The sequence below is a fragment of the Anguilla rostrata genome, chromosome 15 (assembly GCF_018555375.3).
Source record: "Anguilla rostrata isolate EN2019 chromosome 15, ASM1855537v3, whole genome shotgun sequence".
Classification (NCBI taxonomy): domain Eukaryota; kingdom Metazoa; phylum Chordata; class Actinopteri; order Anguilliformes; family Anguillidae; genus Anguilla; species Anguilla rostrata.
Genome location: NC_057947.1, coordinates 21,736,683 through 21,764,583, shown reverse-complemented (window position 1 = coordinate 21,764,583; position 27,901 = coordinate 21,736,683). Strand labels below are relative to the sequence as shown.

Sequence of the window (27,901 nt, the reverse complement as noted above, 5' to 3'; positions counted from 1 at the left end):
ATGGGTATCTGTCGCCGCTCTTTCGGAGAAATGCCTATAGTTACGCATTCCAACAATTCTTGTAAGTATATTGTTAAACTTTACTAGTGTGTGTGTGTGTGTGTGTGTGTGAGAGAGAGAGAGAGAGAGAGGGAGCCCTGCTGTTGACTGTAATATTCCTCCCCCATTTATGCACTTATGGTAGATGCCAAGTAGATAACTAAAACGGTTATATTAATGTTAACGTGTTAAATGAAGGTGTAACAAACGACAAATACTATAAACCGTAGTACTGCTTGTGATTATTTTATTCACAGGTTGAATGAAACAAATGACGTCAGGACTAGATGTATGAAGATTTTATATTTATTATTTTTAACTCTTCTGCTAGCTTGAGGTGTCTGCGTGTACCAATATATATATATATATATATATATATATATATATATATATATATATATATATATATTTTTTTTTTTTTTTTCTAGTCTCACGAACAAAACCTTTAAATACATTTGACATTTCTCTGTGGTTTAATCCACCATATCATTTGCACAAATAGCCAGAGTACATTTAATCCCTCTTTAACTCATCTAAACCCTGTTAGGGTTAAGTTAACACAATAATACATATGAGTGTGTCATTATGTACAAGGCCTACTACTACTACTACAGTAGTAGTAGTAGTACAAAGTGCTACCACTAGCTTACTAATTCAAGTAGTACGACTGCTACTGCTAATAATGCATTACTACTACTAATGTTAGTAGTAGTATAATCATATAATCATTACTGTTACCACATTTACATTAGCGCTCTGCAATAAATAACCCTTATGTTCAGCATCCTCATCTGCAATCCGAACAATAAACTATTTTATAGACCACGTTAATGGCCGCTGTAACCATATACATTAGTACAATATAACCGAAAACGCAGTCTGTACTATAGCTGAAATAATTTCATTTAGAGATCAGTTTGGAGCAGGTAGTAGACAAGAAATTGACCACATACAAGTGTGGAGAAGTTACTTTTTCCACAATCAAAATAATCACTAAAATATAACCTAATGTTTACTCTTAATGCGCGATCCAATGTAAGAACCCTTTACGCTAAATGCGTTTTCCCTGCAATACGATAAAGGGATCTCGAGTTGTGCTATTTTCTTTCAACATGCGGACTGTGTAAACAACAACGGATTCTTGATTTTTTCTTTAAAAGTATGTATTTGTTCGTTCGGGCACATGCATACTTGCGAAATACAAATAATACTCAAGCACATATACACAATGTTAAAGATGCATAGAAACTCAAGAGTCACAAAGCCTTGAATTAGGACTGATTTTCTTCAGTCGGTACTAAACACACAATAAGTATCTGCATGGATGAAGCGAGTACCGCTGTGATCCCTTGTTTGGTTTTCTAAAAATCCATCTATTATTTATTTGCGGAGAGTCGTAAAACACGATTGGACGTCGTCACTCGTGTCAGAATGGGTTTCCGTAGGTGATTGGGCCATTGCACGTGTGTATTGGCTCACGTGCTTCCGGTTGGTGTGGGAAAAAAAAAAGTGTATGAGAGGCTGAGCGATTTTAGGAGAGTTTGCGAAGATCGAACTGTCATAGATTAGAGAAAGCCAGGGACTCCGAAGCCGCGCGCGATGTGTTGTCAGTCTTGTCAGGCTGGAAGATAATGACACTTGGAACTTTACACTCGCAGGATGTCGACAGTTTAGAAACCAAAATTGCATAATTCAACAAAGGTATTTGTTGTATTTTCATAGCATACGATATTGCTACATTTTCGTTTTTAACTGGATACAAATTTAAACCAACAAGTGGAATTTGGTGCGGAGAGAACGCGCTTCAGCTGAATTGGTTCCAGTCATGGAAGAGCAAAAGGATCAAAACAGCCGAGATTCCAGTGAGGCGGACAGCGTTTCTCTCTCGCCGAACCTTCCGTCTCCCCCGATCTTACCCCATCAGGCAGCGCAACAAGCCCACAGAACCACCAACTTTTTTATTGATAATATTCTGCGGCCAGACTTCGGCTGTAAGAAGGAGCTTGGGTGCAGGGAGCGGGCGCAGACCTCGGGCAGAGAGAATGTAAATCCTTTGATAATAAGGCCGTCTCATCCGAGCACCCTGTGCCAGGATTCAAACTGTAGTAGCGACAGTACATCATCTTCGTCGTCTTCGTCGTCTTCGCCCCCTTCCAAACAGAGCTCGTCAAAGCCGGGTGAAGGAAATGGAACTAACACTACAAAGTACGGAGAAAACACCACGTCTATTATGGTTGTGAACGCGAATAATGGTGGACCTGCTCCTGCTACAGAGACCCAGCCGCTGCTGTGGCCTGCCTGGGTTTACTGCACGAGATATTCGGACCGACCGTCATCTGGTAAGGCAGTAGTTTCTTAATATTTCCTTCCCCCCACAATTTAAATGTATTGATATATTGTTATTATGTTTATTTATATTAATTACTAACCGGCTTTTGAAAACCTGTGTGGGAACATAAATTGAAACATATCACAACGATTTTAAAATGGTAATAATGCGTGTAGGCTACTTAGAAAATTATATATATATTATATATATATATATATATATATATATATATATATATATAGCAGCGATGTCAAATTTACTACTGACACCACGGCTATGCCTATTGGAATAAATACTGACGCAAGTGTTGTGGTAGCCTGCTGTAGGCTACGTAACATCAGAGCACGTTTTTATTACATAAGTTAAACAGAATTAACTTAAAATCCTGATGCATTTGTACGTAATAGCAGACCCTTATGCCTTAGATTGAGAACACATTTTGTTTTAAGAAACAATCATTTTTACCCCGAAGGGAGAAAAGTGGCCCTCGAATTCAGCGTGTAACGGTATCTGCAAAGTAAACTGGAAACAGAGTTTGGCTAAATTTGGTTGCCGTGGGAAAACGCTAACTTGTTAACCAAATTACCTTTGACTGTATTCTTCAATTACGGTAAGCCTGGTTTCAAGTGAAAACAAAATACATTTAATGTTTATTTTCGTTTTGTATGCATTATATTACACTCAATGTAACAGAGTACATTTCATACGGGGATCAAATGACTGCCAAACAGTTCTGTAATGGAAAAATTAATTAATAGTTTTCTCGATTTTGTTGTCCATTCAAATGTGGATATTGAAAAATGAATGGCTTCGGGCAATAAACACAAGAGCAATGTTTGGAGAAATACAACCCAATAACCCCGCATTCAAGTGTATTTGGCAAATATCACGAAGGCCCAATAGGGTCACTTTGGAGGAGTAATAATGAAAGGTTATAATTATCTGTGTTTTTCCGACTCTGAACCAATATAAAGTATATCACTTTCAGAACAAATGCTTGTCTCCATAGAGGAACCCTTTATAGTTATTTATGGAACCCTCTATGCTAGGTGTGAAAAGTGTGAAAACTCCCAGATTGAACTATTTTTCCCAACATAGAACCCATGACCTGGATAGGGTTCCTCTATGGAGACACAGGGGTGCCTTTTGGAACCCTTTCTTTAGAGAGTGTATTATATAATGCGGGGTCTGGCCTACAATATGTCGATTTTATTTTGTGGTTTTTAAAGCCGTAGTACTGCTATTTTCATGTCAGTGCAATTATATATATATATATATATATATATATATATGTGTGTGTGTGTGTGTGTGTGTGTGCGAGTCATGTGCGCACGCATATAAAATACAGGCATTATTATTATTATTATTATTATTATTATTATTATTATTATTATTATTATTATTAGTATAGGATGCTTCATTGACACTCTGGTTTACGGCAGGCGCTTTGTAGCCCTACAAAGTGAACACAATGCACGTAGCTACCACAGACAGTCCAACGCAGCGTCTGACACGTCCAGAGGAAAGTAAGAAAAGATGCGTTGATTGACTAAACTGATTGATTGACTGATTGAGCTATCAGACTCAACACTTGAACAAAACGTCATCAGTTCGATTTCAGTTAAGTGGGAAACCCGCGAAAATCCCTTACGATAAGAATTTGTTAGTGTATGTTTTTAAGTTTTTCGAATCTAGTTGCAATGGCCTTTCACATCACCAATGCTAAGGCACATAATATGTCGGCAAATGATAGGTCTAATAAACAATATATATTATTACTGTTATTTAAAAGCGTCTTATTTTGGTGATACATTGTCTAATTATATTGTTGACTTCACATTCGATGCTCCCTACCATCCGATTATTTTTCTCTCCAAATTATTAAATATTGCTCACCCCAGAATGTTAATATTATGCATAGCTCTACTTCCAAGCCATGCTGCACCAGAATGCAAACCTTTTCTAAGGACCATGGTTGATATGATAACGGGACAGAGCGACCATTTAAAAAAATAAAAATAATAAAAATAAAAACGAAAACAAAAAAACAAATGCAGGTATTCGCGACTAGGCTAAATTGCTCAATCGATGCTGTTAAAATGGGCAATACAGGAATACGGCCATAATCTAACGACGGAAATGTATATGTATGAGACCTGCTTCCGTTCTGGTCATGACCGCAGTCAATCGAGGTAACCAGATTCTGTCATGGTTTTACATAAAATGGAAATATATAGAAGGAGTGGATATTGTAATAGTCTCGCTGTTTTCGTATGCTCATGAACTTAGGTAACAGTACACAGGCCACTGCACTGCTGGGTTTTAAACATGCCTGCCTACGGGTTTGTATGGCGGCAACGGCTGTTTTGTTGTGCAAGTTACAATACTATACCAATCAACAGGGGTGAATGCAAGAGAAAGGTCATTTATAGGAAAAAGGCAAACGTGCAAATTTTATAATAGAAAAGTATCGCGGAAAAACAAAAGCATGAAAGTGTAGGCCTCTCATCGGTGTCGTAAATATGTTTTGCCAACGCATTCCAAAGACAAAGAAAATCTCAGGCAGGTTATAATTATCAAATAATTTCCTTCTGACGTTGCGTTCGGCATTATTTAGCGAAGAATATGTCCTAAATAGGTCAGCGAGTATTTCTGCATTATATATTTCTGTTCGTTTTACCGTAAACGCGTATCTTTACTGCTTGCAGGCTAATCGCGGGGTACCCATGCACAATACACAAATGCATAAATACAACTTGACGAACATTAGGGCCTATACTTGGGAATATTCCTATTGATGACAAAATCTACTTGTGATTATGTATTTACGCATTTTGTTTGGCCACATTTAGACGATTTTGGCGATTTGCTTCCTTAATATTCATGACACTCAAATGTATATAATTTGCAATAGCCTACGCATAGACTTAACTGGAAAATTTATGTGGAGTGGAATTTGTTGGAGAACTGAGATAAGTGTATATAGTCAGTGGGAGTGTTTGATAGAAAGTTTGTTAGACAAGAGTAGTGCTTATATGAGTTAAAGTGCGTGCAGTTTTATTAATGCGGAGGATATAGTAAATAACTAAAGCGGTGTCTAGTTATTTTATACATTTATACATTCTAAATTTTGAATTGCATGATAACATAAGCGCACATGTAGATTTAATGCTAATGCTTAATCTTAGAGCTATTTCAGAAATTGCCTTATGTTTTATTTGTCCTTAGAAGGGACCACGAAGCCGACGTGTCGACTAGTGCGTATTGTCCCGCAGACTGGTACCAGGTCCTTGTCTACGCTCGACGAAATTACAGTGAGGCCTACACACGCATTTTTCCTGAAGGCACATGTCTGTGTTATGCCAATGAGTTCGACCACAGCATGAATCGAGAAATGTAACAAAACAGAATTGGACGTATCAAAACATGTGGATAATTTCTGCCTAACATTTCGCTTGAGTGTTTGGCCTGCTCCTACGACTGGCCATGCGCGAGCACTACAATGAAATCACGCATCGGTGACCGCGCGTTTGCTGGTATAACACAACAACAGGGGCTAAACGTAATAACAAGAAAGAAGATTAAAGAGTAATGCAATGCTGATATGATGTTATTGTTGCTATATTTAAACGGCAGGGGTCTGCGGTGGTGAAATAGTTCCAGTCGTGGTCCATGAAATGTGTTGTAGGCTATATGCGTCTGTAGGACTTGCTGATATTTATGTATTCGTTTTATTGTTGTTTCTACACTAGGCCCAAGGACACGAAAACTGAAAAAGAAGAAAAACGAAAAGGAGGACAAGCGACCCAGAACCGCATTTACGGCCGAACAGCTGCAAAGACTTAAGGCAGAATTTCAGGCCAATCGCTACATCACGGAGCAAAGGAGACAGTCACTGGCCCAGGAACTGAACCTCAACGAATCACAGATCAAAATCTGGTTTCAGAATAAGAGGGCAAAAATAAAAAAAGCCAACGGTTACAAGAACGGTCTGGCCCTTCAGCTAATGGCACAGGGACTGTACAACCATTCCACCACAACGGTTCAGGAAGACAAGGAGGACAGCGAGTGAGCACCACCCCCACACTCCCCACACAACAAGCCCCCGAACCCTCGACCCCTCCCAGCCAACCCGTCGCTCTCAATGTGCCATAGACACTGCATGGGAGGGGATGGACATTTTTTATTTTTCAGATTTTTTTTGACGAGAAAAAATAAGAAAACAAAAAAACATGGAGTGGGACAGGTGCTATTTAAATCAGATCTCTGTCTATCATATAGTATATGGACATAACTATATAAATGATGAACATTATTAAAAATTATATATATATAGCCAAACACTATGACGTTGTATATATTTAATTTCAGGTAAGGGTATCTCTATATCAGCCCCTACTTGCTGGAGATTTCTATCGTTTTTTTTTTCCTTTATGATGTTGTTGCTCATTGTTTTAGTAAGTGTCTGACTCAATAGGATTTTTTGTGATTTCTGTCTCCCAAGTCCCCCACATAAACTCACAATTCGACAGACAGCGTTCCTGAACCGCCGCTTCAAGCCAAAGATTTTAATATGTTCAGAATATATGTAGTCTGAAATAAAAGTGTAGAATGTGCTCTCATTCCTCTTGCTGCCATTCCTTCTCAGTCTTCACTATTTTAATTCAAGCGTGTGATTAAATGTGCTGTCTATCGCCCTAATACAAATTTCCGAACAGTAGGCCTGCCGTCTGCATCGTGGTGGAATCACGTCAGAGTAACACAAAACAGGACACCGGATTGTCAAAAAATGAAACGTTTAGATAATGCAAAACAATTATTGTTTCAAAATAAACATTTTTATTGAACGACTTTACCTGCTTATTTTCAGTTATTTTCCACCCTTATACACCTAGTTCACGACGGAACTTGTCGGTGTTTCCTCGTCGTATCGGAATGCGACTGAATCGATTTGTCAAACATGGGTTTAAATTAAGAACGAATACAGACGTAACGCTTTCTTATCAAAGAAGAAATAATATATCCGTACAGAAAAGATACGTTGATAGCAGGCCTTTCATTGAGTTTCGGAGCATGAAATTACCTATCTGTACACGGCGTATAGAAGCGTAGGGTTGTTATGCCAACTCTCCAGCTACGCCTTATTTTGCGCGAGATGAAGAGTGTAATATAACTGAGAGGATGCGTTGAATCTGTGGGTGGATTTAGGGGGCGAGACAGAAAGGTCAAATGTCTCCCAAGGTCAGGCGGGAAGTCTACGAGAGAGAACAGGTCTTGGGGAAAATGTGTTCTTCCAGGCTTGGCGACCTCTGTTGTTCCATATCCTACATTATTATTATTATTATTATTATTATTATTATTATTATTATTATTATTATGTAGTAGTAGTAGTAGTAGTAGTAGTAGTAGTAGTAGTAGTAGTCGGAACAGTATTAGTAGTGGTAGTATCAATCGTAATCGACATTACTACAGTTATATTTCACATTTAGATTTAACCTATTTTAAAATATGCACCGCACGAACTCAACATCAGTGTAGACAATGCCAATGCACAAAATAATACTAACAATAATCATAATGACAATAACGATAATAATAATAATCTTGCGTATGCTTGCCTTGCTTGTATTAATAATTTTATAGAGGTCATTTTGCTCTTTCTAGTGATTGTGCTGCTCATTAAATTGTGCTTTTATCTCCCTTGAAATATACGCACAATAAAATCTACACCAACAAAGGTGTTAAACTTGTTTAATAAATGATTTCACATGAGGTAAACAGATTTATTACGTCCATTACGGTTACTTTTGCTTGAAGAAATATAGCCCGACTTACAGTAGCACGCAAAGCCCAGAATCCTTTAATAGCCTACTGCGCGCGGCTTGCATGAATGAAAATAGAAAAAAAAAAAAAAACTTATCTGAGATGCTATCCCAGCCATGCAAAGCAGATGAAAACTGTCCAAATAAAACTAGATGTATATAACCTACTTCGAAATAGTTCCTTCGATTAATTTCCACTGTTTGCTACTTGGCATAGCCTATATACGAAAGCAAAGGCTATTTCATCAATCTAATTCATTTGATTCATAATTGAGGCGTGTATGTTGTCTCTAAACTGAACTGGAAAAACAAACAAATAATAATAAATAAAAAAAAAACAGTTACATCACATAAGATATGTGAGGACACACTATTTAAAACGATAGTCTATCGGGTTTTAAAAACAATATAAAATGTGTGGCAAATTGTGAATTGTCGTGTTAATGTCATGCGCAGGATTTTAAGGCCATTAGTTAATAAATAAAAAAATAAATAAATAATAAAAAAAAAAAAAAATAAATAAAACGTGTGTAGGCCCACACGTCAAAAACATTTTATCTTTTAGAAAAATAATTGCAAATTATTCCGGGCCTACAAATGTAATTTGCTAGCTATAGGCTAGTACATTACATGTAGTCCGACTTGAACTGGGTTTCCCTTTGGTGTCAAGTTAGCTATGTGTAGGTAATAGCCTAACTATTTTTGTTGAGCCGTCAACATGTCACGTGGATATGCATTTTTCCGTGGTAGATTAACCTACATTTCGCGTATTTCAGTTCTCGCGGCATTTACAAGATTGTGTGATAGCTACGTTTATACTGCAGATCGTACTGGAAGATTGCTAGTGTAATTAGGAAACCTTAAAGTGAGGTATTTTATAGACGTCTGGGCAAAAACATTTCTTTAAAATGCGACGAAATGATATAGGATAATGCCTGAACAGTTGTGGAGGCAAACCGCTAGCCCGGATCCAAACAGTGAAGTCTTATCCTACATTTTTTTCGTGGTAGAGTGTCAAGCACGACACAAAACGGGAATCTAAATACGTCTAATACATAATAACACAATGTGATTTCAACGCACCAACGTGTATCCTTCTTTTGCAAGAATCCTTTCAATTTAAATTTATCCGGAGCCGCGGCCTTGAGCTTCTATGACCTCCAGTTATGTTTGTATAGCTCACCCATGTTTTCGGGAGCGGACACGCGTTGCCTTTAATAGCAGCCGGTTCATTGGAGTAAATGTCCCGACGACCCTTGGTCAGGCAGCATGTTTCTTTGTGTGACTGTCCTGGAATCAAAGCAGACTTTAAAGGGACCTACACTTCTAGGTTAAAGGTCAGACTGTGCAGTCATAACTAACAGCCAACAACGTATCATTTCTACAGTTTATCGGAGCAAACCGAAGTCTAAATAGAGACCGGTTTAGTGTTTTATTTTATTTAATTTTAACGAGAAATATGATTTACAACAAAGGTAGCGATATTCATCACTTAAGTTGTCTTATGGGTTCCAGTTCCCGCATCTGGTCAAAGCAGCGTATGTGCAGATATTACAATATAATACGACTAGCCTGTTTGCCTTATAGGCAGATATAACAACGAGAAGTGATCTCATGAATATGAAATCACATTTTCACCTTAAAAGTTTCACATGCCAATTGTTATTTGTTTTGGAATAATATTGCCACTGGCGACTGTTAGCTAAACCTATTAGTTTATTTAGAATGGAGGGATGGTTGTGAAATCCACTGGCCCATATTTTAAAACCTTTAACTCCTTCAAACTGAAGTCGTTTTATATTTACTTGTGTAAACGATGATTGTTGTCTTCGGCCTCCCAAAATGAATGCAATAAGTGCTCAGTAGTACAAACGTACAAAGTACAAACGTCTTTCTCATCTAGATCCAAAAATTGACCCTTTGTACAACTACAGAAACCTTTTCTGTTGCCTTTAAAAGAAACATCACATAAAATGCAGTTTGTTAAAGACTGAAGTACACATTTTGTCCCTCGGATTAAGTCTGACATTTTGCGATGAATCGGTAAGACAAATGACTTCCTCTAAACACTCTTATCCAAGCTCAGCAGTCGGATCACTAAGGTTTTGGTGGAGTTAAAAGTTAACACGACATACTTTTCAATAAAATTACTTATATGGAATATGGAATAGCTCCACTCATGAATTTTATTTTCTATCAGGAAAATAGCTAATGGAAAAACATCAATTTATTCTGTGAAATACAGTCAAGGTTTGTGTCGTGAATACTATATATATATATATATATATATATATATATATATATGTGTGTGTGTGTGTGTGTGTGGCCATTGTCGTATTTGAGTGCGCGCCTCAGAGCGAGAAGGAAGAAAAATTAGAAACAAATATCCTCGTGTCCAACTTTATATGGATGATACACATTATTTGGGTAGGCTAAATAAAATTAAAATATACAAGTATATGACTAATAACGGATATTTCGATTAAAGCAATGAAATCATTTTCTGAACAAAAGTCGCAAATGGTTTAACTAATAGCCTACTTGTTAGAACTTGTCGGTTTACTTTTGCCGGTGACTGGAACGTTCTGTGTCAGACTGAACTTGTCTTTTATTGTTAAAGTAGGCTATGTCTTGTCATATAGACCCGTAGGGAAAACAAACTACGATAATTCAACGAATTAGTTTCACATTGAACTTACAACCTGAAAATGTCAAATTGTAGATTTGTTACTTCATAATGGAACATTAAGTCGCTACATTGCATACTCTTACTACAACCGTTCGTGTGTGCACGCGACTGCAGACTTCAACCACTAAACCAGAAGTGGCTGCTATGAGGATAGATGCGAATGGTGAAAATATATGGCATACGCAGCGTGTGTGTTAGAGAGAGAACCACAGGGCTATATAAGCAAACAGAAAAAAAAAAAAACAATGAAAAGTTGTTGTTTTTTTTCAGGCAGGATAAGGCTCGTATTGACGTAAAAACCGAATAATATTGCTTAGTTGTGTATCCAAGGGGCATGTTGCAAACAACCAAATATTAATAATACAATGAGACACAAATTTCATGAGTACGAACTATTCCTCCTAGTATCAGTCAAAATATGAATCTACGAACATAATGTATTATGACTGCCCTTACAATCCCGAAAACACAAAATCTCTTTATTCACTTATATAATTAATTATTAGTCTACTTTTTATATTCTGCTATATATCTGCATATTATGCGTGTAGGGCAATAATTCCGGACATTAAAATGCATTTTATCTACAATGTACAACTACAAGTAGACTAGGTCTGTGGAAACTTGTGAAGCTCTGTTCGGTTTTAAAGGTTTTTTTTTTTTTTTTTTTAAGGACAGAGGTGCTCTCGTTTGTGGTAAGGTGGCACGAGGGCTGATAGGATAGATATCATGCATTTATGCAAAAATGTCAGACCTCTTTGACATTTTGATGATACTGCAATGACTGGCAATAATCTGTAAAATTAAAAATTTGTGTTTGAATGTTATTGGTTGGAAAACATACCAAGATAAGTACACGTGTTCCAAGTTTACACCTGGTGATTGACAGAAAGGCTGATCTCAAGGCCAAAACTGAAAGGAATCGTCTTTAATCAAGTTAAGTGATCGATCCATACCACTCTCCAAAAGGTTCATGCTCTAAGCATGATCTTTCAACACTATAAAAATCACCCAAAGTCATTATCTTATAGTATTGGACGTATTAATAAAATATAGAATTGTCCATGTTTACCTGCCGATTAGAATTTATTTTAGGTTTTACTGGGGAAATGGCCAAAAAGTCTTGACAAAAGTAACACCAGGTGTGCAAAGACCAAAGGCTCACAAAGAGAATGACCTTTAAATGTAAAGCTGATTTATTAGGCCTTGGTTTGACGCCAACAAAACACGAAATGCGCATTTTACTTTATGATTGAAGCTTGCTCGTCATTCTTGCTTAAACTGTAACAGCTTACAAATAAACATTTATCTATCTAAGGGTACACATGCCAAAATAAACGGTTTGGGTTTCTTATTTTAAAGTATGGATTACTGGGAACACTAACAGGCAACATTGCAAATTTCGTCTGAAAGAGCCAGAAAAAATTGCGCTTAAGTTCCGTAATAGGATATGGATTTTCCTTTTGAAAAATAAAGTAATCTTTCTCCAAACAAATTAAATGCGTTTATTAACAACAACGACACAATAATTCTGAGCCAAATCCAGGAAAATGAGGTGGTATGCATGACAGTTTGAAAGCACTGCCATTCTCTACCAGTTTATAATCGAACCAATACTGCTTGCTGTAGTAACAAATTGTAACTGAAAACCATTTGTAATGTAAACGTCAAAATAAACTAGGCTATTGCAGTAATACTTTCAGGTGTTAATGCCGGTGGAAATCGTTTAAAAAGGTAATAATTCATGTTCAATAACCGCACATTTAGCAGTTCAACCACAGCTAAAATGCAAACTTGACTAAAATGGTGTCAGAAAACTTCATTTTGGAACTTATTTGGTGCCACTCCGTCATATTTAGTTTGGGTGTGACTTTTTTTTACTGGTTTTTAGAGTATTGTCTTGGGGGAAGTAGTGTTATGAGGTGATTTCTGTATTAATAAAAAGACGAATCCATCCATTCAGCTATGTCCTGGTTTAGCCTATACTCTTATCAGAGTAGACAATGTTACAATACGGACATCTGAAAATAATTTTGCTGGATATACCATTCGCGAGCGAAAAGTGATTAAATAAAAAGAAGAATAGTTTAATTCTTTGCGTTCAGAAATGTATTTCAGAAATGTATTTCTGAATACAAAATATGCTCATTGGCCATATTGCAATTTGTGTTGAAAAATACTTATTAAGTGATTCAAAATTAGCTCAATTTTAATTAAATATACTTTTCTCCAGAGGAAAGCCCATCCTCTGCGCAAGCCCGAGGGCTCCTAGTCGTGTTGTTTTTAATTATTTCCCGTTGTTGTTCAAACTGCTTTGGGTCCTAGCGCTCAATTAAATACACGGGTTTAATAAACACACACACTACGCATAAATAATTAATTTAAATAAAACGATTTACATTATTTATTTATTTTTTTGTGAGCATTACCAGGCTATGTTTAATGCAGAATGTATAACGAGAAATTAATTTCTATGTTTAAAAAAAACATGTTGTGCAGTGCCGCCACAACTAATTTTCTGGAAGATGTTCTGGAATTAATCGAGGAACCAAAATGAAAAGGTGCACATGGATGTTGGCTGTCATCAATCACGCTGTTTCTCTTCAAACGGTAAACAGACAGTTCATAATACCCGAAATTAGCCAGGTACTCTACCTTCCACTGGGTGCTCGAAACCATTAATCGGGTGGAAACGCCACGGATTGTCAATGATATAGACCTACCCAAGGAAGGAACCGTTTTCAGGAAGAAAGGAAGTAACAATTAACTTTGAGTACATATGTCACGAGTACATATTGTAGCATAGGCCAATATGGGTTTTTTTCTCTCTTGTCATTTTCAAAAAATATGACCGTGTTCGCTCGAGAAATCATTGTGTCAGATTTATTTGGTTTGTTTTTGTCGTAAACGACAACAAGATAGGATGTATTATTATTATTATTATTATTATTATTATTATTATTATTATTATTTTGTCCTCTTGACGAGAATGTCAATACTCTGGCTAAATAAAACTTTCGCAACAGTTCCTTGTGTCAGGTGTCTGCGCATACACACTCCAATTCCAATGCTGGGTAGGCATTTGCCAACCAAAGACAATCAAACAGTATGTGCACACACACTTTGAAATTTCTAAATAAACTTCCATTGCATTTCTAATAAACTCCCATTGTAGCCAGGTTTCCTAAAACTCCATAGGTTATACTCTATTGGCAATAACCCTATAAATAGTTACAATATAACGGCCTACAGATTGCTACATGTAAATACTGCATTTAGACACAGATTGTCTGCAGTTTCACGGGATTTTTATGCCGAATCTTCTTGATTTTGTGCCGTCATTGGTCTGCTTGTGTTGAGACGACTTAACTTGCTACTTTTTTGCACATCGAGCTTGTTAATATTCTGTGTATTTACACTTATATTTGTGAAGAATAACGTTTACAAGTGGGTTTGTTCAGTAGCCTATGTGGCTATATACACTGAGCAGTGTGTGAATTGGCATATATATATATATATATATATATATATTGTTGTGTGTGTGTGTGTGTGTGGGGGGGGGGGGGTATAGACAGACAGACAGACAGACAGATAGATATATAGATAGATAGATAGATAGATATATAGATAAAAAGAGATTATGCGTAAGTATGTGGCTACATTTCCCTTTTCCCATATTAATTTGTTATGAACGCTAACACTTTAAAAAACACAAGCGTTCACAGCTGTTGATCTTTGAACCCCATGGTAACAGCAATTATAGGTTTTTAAAGAAAGTTTCATGGCTCAAACTGAAGCGTAGAATCCCCTTGCTCCTGGACTGTCGGATATTTTTCAGATGTGTGTGTCAAGTGCATCCTCTCCAACAAAAACAACGACACACACTACAGGTTCAGCTTCCCGGAGACCAGTCACATCGCAAAAGGTAACAAAATAATAACGTCCGCCCCACACGTTTAATTTAATTACGGGGCATTAAAATTTAATGCGAGTCTTCTTGGAGGCAAAGGAGTCTACCATACGCAAGGTAATGTGACAGCTACTCATCACGGGTGGGAGACACAGAGTAGGAAGACAATCTGGCAATTAAAAATAACAAGGCAAGGTTCACGTTTCCCCACCTAGTCATTTAGCAGATGCACAGGGTGTATGTATAAAACAAAGAACCCTGCGATGAGGAGTGCTCTTAGCAGAGCCTGCCTTACAGCCACAATACGGCTTTAATTTATATGCAAATTAAAGCAATAAAAGAAGACACTCTGGAAATTACTCAATTTTAGGAGGTGGTTATAAAAAAAGAAAAAAAACAGGTAGACTGGATGACAGACTTTTAAACTGCAAATCTAACGATTTCTACATCCCTCAAAAAGCCCCATCTCTGACAAACTATTTCTGTTGAATCTCTTTGCAAGAGACACAAACAGAAATGGCACATTCTTTAGCCAGGGCTATGTAAGGTTGCAGTTTTCTGGAGGAAGATGGACAACAGGGAGAATTTCACAGTTTTGGTTCCCTCTGTATCAACCACCCCCGACACCCTCTGGCGCACACACACACACACACACACACACTGACCAGCGGACCCATGCAAGGTTGATCAAAGGCCAGCGGAAGTTCAGAGTGCTCCTGAAAGGGGCTGTAGAATGCTAATACAGGAGCTAAGTGACCCTTAATCTTGTTAGAATACAAGATGGAGGGGGCCCTGCAGTTCAGGGTAGTCTCATTTCAAACACTCCCTCCTCCAGCCCCCAATCCTTTGGTTTCTCTAAAGAGCCCCCCACCCCCCGCACACACACAAATCTTTGACAGGGTCTTGGTTTTCTGTTGTGGTCCCGGTTAGATGCACATGCACACACACACACACACACACACACACACAGATGATCATAGAGGGCTTTCACTTTGCCCTGGTTCTTAGATCTCTGCCCTGTGACTAGCCCATAGCTAAGTATGGTACATTAGGTTAAGCTTCCCAGCTGTTGCTTGAATTATGAGGGATTCTCTTTTTTTTTGGTGGGGGTGAGGGAGGGGGAAGAGGTTTAGAGAGACACTGGGCAGCAGTTTTTAACACCCTACTCAGCCCTTCAAGCACAGGGCAGACCAGCAGCCACCTCCGACTTTTAGGAGTTGACCTGCAGTGCTGCTGCAGTTAACTTTGGTGATGCTATCAACATCAAAAAAGTAGTGAAGATGGCAATGACAATGATGAGGACAGAAATGAGGAAGAGGCTAATGATAAAGTTTAGCAACGGCAGCAGTTATGAAAAAGCTGTTATTCATTTAAAAAAAAACTAAAACATTCTTAAAAAAACAAAGGAGTAAAAGATGCACAAGCTTCAAGTTTTCAGGAAAGTCTTATCGGTTCAAAGCGGCTACTGGCACTGCTTTCTACTTCAAGGTAAGGGGTTAAAATGAAGGTGGGAAGGCAGAGGAGTGGTATTTTTGGAGAATTTTAGGAGGGGGCGGGGAGGCATGGGCTGCCTTGATGGCCGAAGACCTCTGCAGACTCATTGGATTTTTTTCCCTCCCTCTGGTATGGTTGTCAATGGCGTGCATGTTAGAGAGAGCTCGCCCGGACAGATACTTCACCCTCCATGCTGTCATGGCAAGAGAGAGCGAAGATGACTGATGTCATTTTATGGCCTGTCAATTGCAATGCTCTCTCTCTCTCTGTCTCTCTCTCTGTGCGGTAACGAAACAAAGGTGGCATTGAGGGAGAACCCCCCACACAGCAGCTGAGGGTCTGGGGGCATCAGACAAATGTCCATAAATATCATTCACTTAAGTACAAATTACATAGTGGATATAGGCAGTGGCAGCTTGTTTATTCTGCAAGTCAGATTCTTGAGTGTGCCACAGGAGTCTGTGAAGAGAGAGAGGGGGAGAGGGTAGGGTGAGATAGATAGATGGGGAAAGAGGGAGAGAAAGGGCAAGAAAGAGAGAGAGATAGAATGAAAGAAAGAGATAGAGAGAGGCTCTTGGCATGAATGCGCTGGAGTGTGTGGCCTCGGTTCCTTGGCAGTGCCACTAAAGGGTATGCTGCTTATGGAAGGCTCGGATGGGCACCATAACGTACCGCCCAGAGTGACATGCAGACCGTCAAACAGAACCCAGGGAGAAAGTGTCTTCTCACTTACTACTTTTAAAAAAGCTTTGTTGTAAGACTGGCTACTGGGCTGCCCAACCAAATGCTTTTTATTGGGATTCATTTTCTAATCCTCATTGAAGCCATTCTTGGAAATGTAAATAATGATAATGTTCCTAGTGATACTAATATCTATCATTTCTACAGTAGGATGAAATTTTAGTCACTGGATGCACGTTAAGGGAAGTATGAAGTGAATAATATTGTATAACTTGTTGTCTGGTTTTTACAGACGTTGTAGCAGTTGCAGTCACTGTATTTATTATGAAAACAGTTAGTTTTGTCAGGAGATTTCATTGCAATTCTTTATGGTAGCACATACTATACATACTGTACCCTTTTAATCAGCAGGTTGGTTGAAAAACGTTTTTTAGTTATAATTGGGGGATGGGAGCGGGGGGTGGGGGTGTTATTACAGATTACAAGGTTGAGTTTAATCACCCATATTTTAGTTTGATTGATGGAACCAAAGCTCCTAGTTCATGGTGTGCAAAATTCTATCTGTTGAAAGCTATGCACTTGTTTTGGTCTTTACTCTTATAATGTGACTCGATCATATTCTATGAAAAATCTCTTCACTTGAAACCCCCTACTGTGAACACTAAACATCAGTAATTTTAGAATGGGGACAACTGCACAGCAGAGCTCTAGGGTTATAATTTTCCATGTTACTTGACACTTTGGTACATTGAGCATGCTATGAGAAACGGTGGCTACATTTTGGACTTTTTCAATCTTTAATTAATGCGGATGTGATTTTAAATTATAGCATGTCGCACCACAGCTATGCGACCGAGAATTTATTCAGCTTTAAATGGAATAAACCAAAATAAAAACTGAGTTCTTCAAAGGCTTGTGCATTTGTTTTCAAAGAAACAAGTAATTCTTCTCCCCCTTTCTCCTGTTTTTCCTCTGTTTACAATAAACCTAAATTATAAAGGGACTCTGCACATCCTACAGCAAGAATATTGCTTTTACAAAATTATATTGTCAGTTTCCAACACACACTTGAAGTAATATAGGACAGGCCATGATTTCAATTATGGTTCTGAAAATATCACATAATCACATAACAATAATATACATGACCATAATTTGTTGTGAATCTCAAAACTGGATTTTTCTGCGTATTATTTTTAAGGTGTGCCACAGTTTTACCTTGGATGGAAAAACTGAAGTCTTCTTTTCAGTTTGAAAAATCCAAATAATGGAATATCTGCCATCATAACAGAAAATGCATAGCCTAGCTACATTTTTATTTGCATTTTTACTATGAAAACTGTGTCAGCAATTCTACTTTGAAATGAATGACTGTTCATGCTGATACTGCATATTACAGGAGAAAGTATTTGGGGAAACATTCTGAATAAATGATTACTAATGATCAAGAAAAGTCCTTGGCTTGAAATAATCAAGAAATAATGTTTCAAAAGTCTACAAAAAGAGGTACATATATCTCATCCACAAACCGTTTTCTTTTTTCAGAATATGTTTAGCATAAAATTAGATTTTGGAAAATTACATTTTCTTTTCACCTTGGATTTTGTTGGTCCAAATGACAGAGATAATATATCTCTGATTAATTTTTGTATTCACACAAGTTCTATGGCAGATTCTGCATTCTACTACTTTGATTTCTACATTCTAAACAATTCAAGCATGCAGTGCTTCTGTTTAAAATGTACTTTAAATGTGAAATGTTCTCTCTAAAATAGATTGTAGAAGAACAGGCTGAATGCTAGTTTATGCAGACTAAAGCCTATAAAGTGCTTCATTCAAACATTTTTTAAACACATACTCAAAGACTTTTGTTTTTGTGTATGTGTGTATGATTTTGTGCATGCGTAGGTGTGTGTATAAGTTTGCATGTGTGTATACTTGTGTGCGCATGTTTGTATCTCGCCTTTGTGTTCTTGTATTTATATAGTTTGCGTACAGATGCTTTCTTGGTATATGCCTGGATTTGTGTGTGTGTGTGTACTTGTGTTTGTGTGTATTATTATTGTGTGCATGTGCCTGCATGCGTGTACGTGTGTGTGTGTGTGTGTGTGGATGCACGTGTGTGTGTGTGTGTGTGTGTGTGTGTGTCAGTGGGAGAGCGTTTGAGGGAGAATGTATGTGTGTGAAAATACATAATTTGTTTGTTTGTGTGTGTGTGTGTGTGTTTGATGTTTCCATAAGAATTATTCAGCTCCACACACCTGAGACTTGCACCTGAATGTGAGCATTCACTCAGGAAATCTTTCACTCAGAGTCTCTTAAGAAAGGGAATATCTTTTTCTCTTTTTGCCTCTGAAGAGCCGAGGGCTTTTGGAGGAGGAATAAAAGAGAACCTGCAATATAATTAAAAGCGAGCAGCAGACAGTCTCGGTGATGTCAGTGTATTTTACCTCTGCACACAATGACATATGTGGTGCAGCCTTGCAGGCCCAGAGCTTTTTAATGAAACAACAGGGAGGACTGAACAAAGTCCTGCATGCTAGCTGCACTGGTCAGCGATGCCACCGCTCACCTCTCAAACATGGCGTTACCTGCCTGTTGAGTCAGGTATATGATGAGTGGTCAATGTAGTCTATGACTGTTCATTAGATTTTAACAGTGGAAAAAGGTAAGAATCTCAGGGAACTTTATCACCTATTTTACCTGGACAGATCTGGTGGGGGACAGCGAGGCCAATCTGGGGACATGCTAGTGTGTGGCTTGTCTTCTTTTCTGTGGATGCCCCGCAAATGTTCGGATGCCCTGGGACAGCAGTTTGTCACAGCACTTCCCTGTAAACAAGAAGGAATGTTCAAGGAGCAGCAGGAAAAGAGAGTAGGGTAGGCCTCTCTCTCTCTCTCTCTCCCGCTCTCTCTCCACTGGCTTTCAGGGCTGAACTTGATTTTATTTTGAGATAGATATATTTCAGCCTGCTGTTAACATTGTCATGTTAACTTGGTAGATGATGCTGAACCAGGACACACAGACATTCCAACAACAATTTGTCATGAAGTTTTCTGCTCTAAACAAATGCAATTTCTCCCAATTTAAACCAAATTTTTATTCATTAATTTTGATAACTTTGACCTTGCCAAGTTGCCGTGCTTTTCCAAATAAATAAATAAATATTTTTTTTTAATTATGAATCAATTATGAGTTAAAGTGCCAGGCTGCAGTCTAAAAAGGAAAATACTTTATTTAGTTGTCGTGTTTCTGAGTTTAAATATGTTGCGGAAGCAAAAGAACGAGAAAATTTTTTGTACAATATTAAAAACTGAAATTGCTACCCTTTCAAGAGAGGCATTTTCATTTAACATTTATCAAGAGAACAGCTATTATTATTATTATTATTATTATTATTATTATATTTTAATTGTTTATTTTGTATTTAGTTCATCATATGATTTATCCCGAGTTTTAAGTAAGTGCGAGCTTTGGAAAATTGTTACTGTGAGAATTACTGTGAAAAAAGTGCTTTTGGAAAGACTGCTGCAATTGTCTGTCTTTCGCTCAAGAAAGTGTTTGTGAAGCATGGATGGAGATGCCTGTACTCCTGGGCTTGCAAGTAATGTGTGAGGACCAAGGGGTTTGTGTTTGTGTATGTGTGTGTGTGTGTGTGTGTGTGTGTTCGTGTACGTGTGCGTGTGCGTGTAGACCTGTAAAATGGTGTCAGGATAAATGTGACTGCACAAATGTGTATGTGCTTGCACTTGCATGTGTACATGTGCATGTGTATGTATACCTATTTGTGCATGCATGTATGTATACATGTGAGGCTGTGTGAGAGTCCCTTTGTGTTTTACATGGTCAAACAGGGCTGGGATCCTCTTGATAATACATTATGGCACCAGTCCATTCCAGCGGCTGCTGATTTACTGCGGCGTGTCATCCTTGGGCACTCGCTCGGGGAGGGGAAATGACCTGAAAATAACATTAATATGTACTGGAACTAGAGTGGAGTGCCGAGCTAGAGGGGTGGTCTGTGGTATTGCCTTTCACCCAGGGAAACCCAAGCTCAAATCTGGCCCAGAACGGTGACAAAGGTCAGGAAGTGCAGGTTAGCTTCAGAGCTGCAGGAAAGGAGTCGAACGTTCGGATGGTAAAGACGTAACAAAGACTGCTGCAACCAGGCCTTCAGAAAATAAAACATCGCGAGGCCCGGCAACCAGGATGGCAGGGAATGAATTAGATTTGACCCCTGGAAACTTTCAGCAAAAAAATTCTGATATCATTTCAGCTTGCTATCATGGGATTAGATTTTAGATCTTCAGGACAAAGCAAAATTAACTCAATCAATCTTCAAATGAGTCCAAATTGCCTAAAATATAAAAATGAGCTAAAATATAAAAATACAAATACATGATCAATATCTAATACCAAGAACATCAATATAAAAAAAAAATCTACTAAAATATGAACTAATTAACATAAATTATTCATACATTGTAGCTGTGAAAACAACTATTATAATGACAACTGTAGTACGACCAGAAAAATGCAGAGATGGCACCGCCAGTCTAAATCCAGCTTTTTATTACATGATCTCACATAACACTGAGTACCAAGCCCCAACAACAGTACAGTAGAAAAAAATTGTTTTGAAAATGGACTGAATAAGATGGAAAATGGGTCTCTTAAGTTGATTGACTGACAATTCAACTATGAAAAGTCTGGATGGTGAAAACAAGGCTTTTTTGAACTATGTAATCGGTTTCTCCCCATAGAAAAGCTCTTAATCTTGATTCATGATTTAATCTTTGACCTTGATGGCACAAATAAACACAGGCCTGGAGACAAACTATATCTGCCAAAGAGTGTCCTAAGCTTCAGAGTGCTTTATTATAGGCATATGCTGAAAAATGCTGGCACACTGAAGAGAGAATTACATAAAAGAGTATACAGTATTTGAGCACCTTAATATCTGGGACTTTTAGGGTCACAGCGGTGGCAGAAATAACCTAAAATCCACTTAAAAAGTGGATACAAATGATTTCACAGGAACCTCATGAGCTGCTTGTAAGAGCTGTGTTTATATGATATGCACTGCATGGTTTAACTGTAAGCACTGCATTTATTAAACATACACTGTGTGGTTCAACTGTAAGCACTGTGTTTATTTAACATGCACTGTGTGTTCTAACTGTAAGCACTGTGTTTATTTAACATGCACTGTGTGGTTTAACTGTAAGCACTGTGTTTATTTAACATGCACTGTGTGGTCTAACTGTAAGCACTGTGTTTATTTAACATGCAATGTGTGGTTTAACTGTAAGCACTGTGTTTATTTAACATGCACTGTGTGGTCTAACTGTAAGCACTGTGTTTATATGATATGCACTGTGTGGTTTAACTGTAAGCACTGTGTTTATTTAACATGCACTGTGTGGTCTAACTGTAAGCACTGTGTTTATTTAACATGCATTGTGTGGTCTAACTGTAAGCACTGTGTTTATTTAACATGCACTGTGTGGTTTAACTGTAAGCACTGTGTTTATTTAACATGCACTGTGTGTTCTAACTGTAAGCACTGTGTTTATTTAACATGCATTGTGTGGTCTAACTGTAAGCACTGTGTTTATTTAACATGCACTGTGTGGTTTAACTGTAAGCACTGTGTTTATTTAACATGCACTGTGTGGTTTAACTGTAAGCACTGTGTTTATTTAACATGCACTGTGTGGTCTAACTGTAAGCACTGTGTTTATTTAACATGCACTGTGTGTTCTAACTGTAAGCACTGTGTTTATTTAACATGCACTGTGTGGTTTAACTGTAAGCACTGTGTTTATTTAACATGCACTGTGTGGTTTAACTGTAAGCACTGTGTTTATTTAACATGCACTGTGTGGTCTAACTGTAAGCACTGTGTTTATTTAACATGCACTGTGTGGTTTAACTGTAAGCACTGTGTTTATTTAACATGCAATGTGTGGTTTAACTGTAAGCACTGTGTTTATATGATATGCACTGTGTGTTCTAACTGTAAGCACTGTGTTTATTTAACATGCAATGTGTGGTTTAACTGTAAGCACTGTGTTTATTTAACATGCACTGTGTGGTCTAACTGTAAGCACTGTGTTTATTTAGCATGCACTGTGTGGTTTAACTGTAAGCACTGTGTTTATATGATATGCACTGTGTGTTCTAACTGTAAGCACTGTGTTTATATGATATGCACTGTGTGGTTTAACTGTAAGCACTGTGTTTATATGATATGCACTGTGTGTTCTAACTGTAAGCACTGTGTTTATTTAACATGCACTGTGTGGTTTAACTGTAAGCACTGTGTTTATATGATATGCACTGTGTGTTCTAACTGTAAGCACTGTGTTTATATGATATGCACTGTGTGGTTTAACTGTAAACGCTGTTCTTAAATGATGCACACTATTTGGTTTGACTGTAAGTGCTGTTTTTATTGACCTGCACTGTATGGCCTAACTGTAAGTTTTGTGTTTATTTGGCACGCACTGTCTGGTTTCACAGTTAGTACTGTATTCATTCCACATGCACTGTGTGGTTTAACTGTAAGTGCTGTGTTCATCCTACAGGCGCTGAACAAAAGTTCAAGTTACTGCAGCAAGGCATTTTTGGAATAGAGCAGCATGCAGAACCATGGATAACTGCTTTAACACCAGCCGCAAGATGTGTGGTCTGCAGAATGCCATTCGATGTGTGTATGTGTCTGTCAGCATGAGAGAGAGAGGGAAAGAGACAGAGAAAGAGACTGTGTGAATGTGTGTGAGATAGAATGCATATGTATGTGTGTACATGTGTGTGTTTGTGTCTATGTTTACATGAGAGTGTGTGTGTGGCAGGGGTCCTCATACTAAAATGGCCTTCTCACACAAGGTTGAGGGCAAGTAGTTTTATTCAACTTTAGAAATCTTTTCAAAAGTGTTGTGTCAAACATGCCAGGCTTTACAAGGAGCCATTCATTCAGGGAGTCCATGGTCCAATCCCTCATTTTCAAACAGGTGCAGTGGGAGGGGGCACCTGGTCCGAGCCGGAACGTCACTGCCTGTACCAGGAATGTGCCCTAATCTGGAATTTTAACGGAGCTTGGTGCTCTGACGGACAAGACTCCTGGGTGGCGGTAGGGTCTAGAGGGGCATGTTCAAACCCTTGCTCTGAAAGACAAGACGAACCAATCCTTCTTCAGGTGGGGATAAATTAGAGCACTTTTTTGAGGAATGGGATGTGATATGTTGAAAATACAAGAGCTGTCTGCTCCACAACCATAACTCCAAACGTTATGATTAAGAATTAATAAAACACACATAAAACATGTTTGAATTGACGTATGTCTGCGGAATCCAGCCAAACACCCTCCCTAGGGTTCATTATCAAGCACTCAGGTTTTTCCTGTTTTTCCTGAGAAATCTTTAAAATAATGTCAAGATCCAGTTAGATATGATGAGTTTATGCTAAGCTCCTGTTGTCAGTCCTACCTTCCCTTTAATGCATGCTCATATCGGTGGGTCAGTTACATAGCCTGTTCAGTCTTAATAGGGATAAGTCATGAATAAAATTAATCGAAACCACAGAGAGTTGATGAGTCACTGTGATTTACAGCTGTGACCCGCCCTCACCCCCTCCCACTTCCTGTATAGACTGAAAATGTCACACCCTGTCCTATGAAGTATTAGCTAATTTGTTGGGTTCCGTTTTACGTGCCAAAGCGGGCAGTCATAGTACAGAACTTCCAGTCCCTTCATCCAAAAATACTCTGCTGTCATCTGGATCTCGGATCCCATCTCATATTCAGGACAGAACTCACACTTCTTTCTAACAATTGTCTCCACAACAACAACAGAAAAAAGCACTTCAAATAAAACTTCATGAAATGTGTTTGACTGTATATTGGGTACATGAAAAGGACAAGATAGTAATAAGATTTGCATTCTTGTGCAGCCTGCATATTTAAAAAAATATTCCAAATTTTATACATAGCAGATGGGCTTAAAGCAAAACAAGCAGAGGAGGCTGCCAGGGAACAGGAGGGGGGAAGCGGATGGATAAAATCGTATATTTCCTTCAAACGGGTGAGATGAGGTGCAGATGTTTGCGGAGCAGACAGGCTGATGCGAACAGCTGGTTGGACAGCGTGCTGATGTGAGCTAGCGGGACCGACCTCACCGGGTGTTACGGGGAGTTCTGTCGGATCTGCGCCGAGCCTCTCACACCAGCCCCACTGCCAAAATGAAAATGATGGAAGGAGCGAGAGGGAGTTCGCGGATTGGGGAGCGGGTTTGGGGGCGGCGCGGTAGCAAATTAAACAGAATCTCTGCAGGCCGAGTTCTTTTGAACACAACAAACGTAGAGCAGAGATAAAAAGCGTGACGTTAGCCCATCGATCCGAGTCCGGGCGCGCCAACGCGCTCGTACGCAGCCGAGTTCCGCTAACAAGGGCCTACATAGCCCTTAGCAGTGCCGCCTCCTCCGGCTTTCCTGTCTGACACCTGCGACAGAGCGAACAGCAGAGAGAGGCGGCGCGGGCCGTGACCGCCCAATCAGAGGCCGGGAAAATACAGCCATTGCGGAATTCCGTTTCAAACCCAAATGGCCGGTTGCTCGGGACTCGGCCCAGTCTTTCCACTGGAAGTGTCTCTGCGCCCAGAACCATGGAAGGAGGAGAGGATGTGGACAGAAGATTAAAACAGAAGAGGAACTGCTCAACTTTTTCTTTCACAAGCTGCCTGCAATTTATTTAGGAAATTATTAACAGTTTACAATCTAAGCATTATTGTCACAATTGACAACAGACTAAAAAATAAAAAATAATAATAATAATAATAATAATAATAATAATAATAATAATAATAATAATAATACTTATTTTTCCCCCTCATCCCATTCATTTAATATCCAGATGCAAATAAGTGCAGTCACAAAGACAAAAATAAAATTCTGCCACATGTGATGATAGAAACATCTATATGCATCAAAGTATGATTCACATTTTGCCACATAAATATTTTTTATGAACAGAAAGATTAAAAGAAAGGTTAATGTGTACATTAAGATAGTCAAAGGGGAACATTGAATGGTTTCTTTTTTTAATATGGTACATCGTACCACAGCCTAATTTTTATGTCTGCAGATTCATTAAAATTTTTTGCTCTTGTTTAGAATAGTTTAGAATATATGGCCGCTGAGATACTTTGAATCTTGTTGACAGGGGGTGAAATACAATGCATGTCCGTAACATGGTAGGAAACTTTCTGGGAGGTTTCTGTGTATTATGAGAGAAATAGAGCCACTGCTTATTCAGCCCATTCTCAATAATCTGCAACATTTGATGGTGAGGAATGGCCAGATGCCATTGCAATCACAATTTGCAAGTCAATAGAGAAATATGATACAACCAAAAACGAATGAGAGAGAGAGAGAGAGAGAGAGAGAAGGATACGAGACAGCGAGAATGAAAATAGAGAAAAGGGAAAATACCTTATTTTCCTTTAGCAAAAAAGAGGACATGTATCCTGGGCAGAGACAGGAAGTGATGAAATGTGTCAGTGTTGAGGGCGTGGTCAGGTGGCACAAAATGAGGAGGTGGGGGGGTGGCCAGGGAGGAGGAGTTTTATAAGGTCTTCCCAGATGGGGGAGCCTGCCAAAGAAACCAGAAAAGAGTAAAATTTGAATAACTCCTTTTGCGCTGAGCCATATTGAGGGAAGAGTGGAGGCGTACACAGCTGAGTGGGGAGGGAAATGCTGGCATGTTGGATAAAATGGTGTGCCGTTTAAGGCCTAACGAGGAGCCTGTAATGAAGTTCTGCGGGAGACTGACAGGACCCAGAGGCTGCTTTGGTCCGTATTGATCCCCGAGGCCCTGTGTAAGTCATCTGGCATAACAGGCAGAGAAGCATGGAGGAACCGATTTTTGATCCACTGCACAAAAGATGCGAATGGTCCTTATTTTTATGAGTATGCGTGTGTTGGGGGGGGGGGGAACAACACAAATAAAACATCAAATGTGTACTTTCTAATTTATTTTACTTATTTATTTTACTTTTTATTTTTAAATAAAGATATGGGTCCTTGACGGGGTCAACAGCACTCTTTATTTTTTGTGACACTATGATGAATTAAATATGGTAAGCAGTGCATACCAGCACACTTTATAGGAAACATATAAACTTAAAAATGACAATACTATCAGAACTAAACCCTGGAAGTAAATACTTCAGAAAATAGAACTCATTTTGTGAAATACAGATCAATAGTCCAGATAAGCACAGTGTACTTCAAAAATGGACTGAAGCAGAAACCAGACTGGACTTCAGGAAAAAAAAAAAGAATTAATCTGCCCATTTGTTGAGAGAATGGAGTTTCAAGAAGCAGAAGTTAAATGCTTGCATATAAGAGCAAGATGGTTGTCACTGATGATGTCAGCAAAATGTTAAAAGAAAAAATAACTGCATCCTCCTTTTAACTGAGGAAATATCCTATGCTTCAGGGGAAAACAAGGTGGTGTTTATTGAAAACAAAGCCTTTCTATTTTTCCCACAATGCATTTCTGTTTAATATTCTAAACTGTTGCTACACAAGGCAACTTTTTGGGCAACAGTTGCGGCAACCACTGCCCAAAAAGATGCCTCGTGTTGCATCACCTTAATGCTCATACTAGTAGAGTTTCATTTTGATTAATGATATAGTCAACGGATTAGGTTTCCATCTAATTTGTGGTTTTATGTATGCACTACTGTGGAAATAGTGCAAATCGGGACTTGCTCAGAGAATTCAGAGAACGATGACAGATAATGACAGACATATTGTCTGAGAGAGAGCAATCTTTCACTAGCATGGGTTTCAAAAGGTGAGTCATTGACAAATTAACTTGGAAAGGAGATCCGAATGCAATTTCATTGCAATTTGCACAACATGTCCACTTGTTT

The 27,901-nt window shown here is 38.4% G+C and overlaps 1 protein-coding gene across 2 annotated transcripts; it reads left to right on the top strand.

The window, feature by feature from the left end:
• Window positions 1–1,568: 1,568 nt before the first annotated feature.
• On the top strand, window positions 1,569–6,990 carry en1a (engrailed homeobox 1a). 2 transcript variants are annotated; one of them, XM_064311172.1, is made up of 2 exons: window positions 1,569–2,378; window positions 6,121–6,990. In XM_064311172.1, exons 1-2 carry the CDS (start codon window positions 1,865–1,867, stop codon window positions 6,438–6,440), a joined length of 834 nt encoding a protein of 277 aa, XP_064167242.1. In that variant the 5' UTR covers window positions 1,569–1,864; the 3' UTR covers window positions 6,441–6,990. The 2 variants fall into 2 exon arrangements, with proteins under 2 accessions (XP_064167242.1, XP_064167243.1); XM_064311173.1 differs by having other exon boundaries at window positions 5,597–6,264.
• The last annotated feature ends 20,911 nt before the right edge of the window (window positions 6,991–27,901 follow it).

Bases quoted from the DNA above. Each gene is read 5' to 3' on its own strand.
- en1a (XM_064311172.1), top strand. From the start codon at position 1,865: ATGGAAGAGCAAAAGGATCAAAACAGCCGAGATTCCAGTGAGGCGGAC. The intron at 2,379-6,120 runs GTAAGGCAGTAG...TTTCTACACTAG, and splicing joins TTCGGACCGACCGTCATCTG to GCCCAAGGACACGAAAACTG.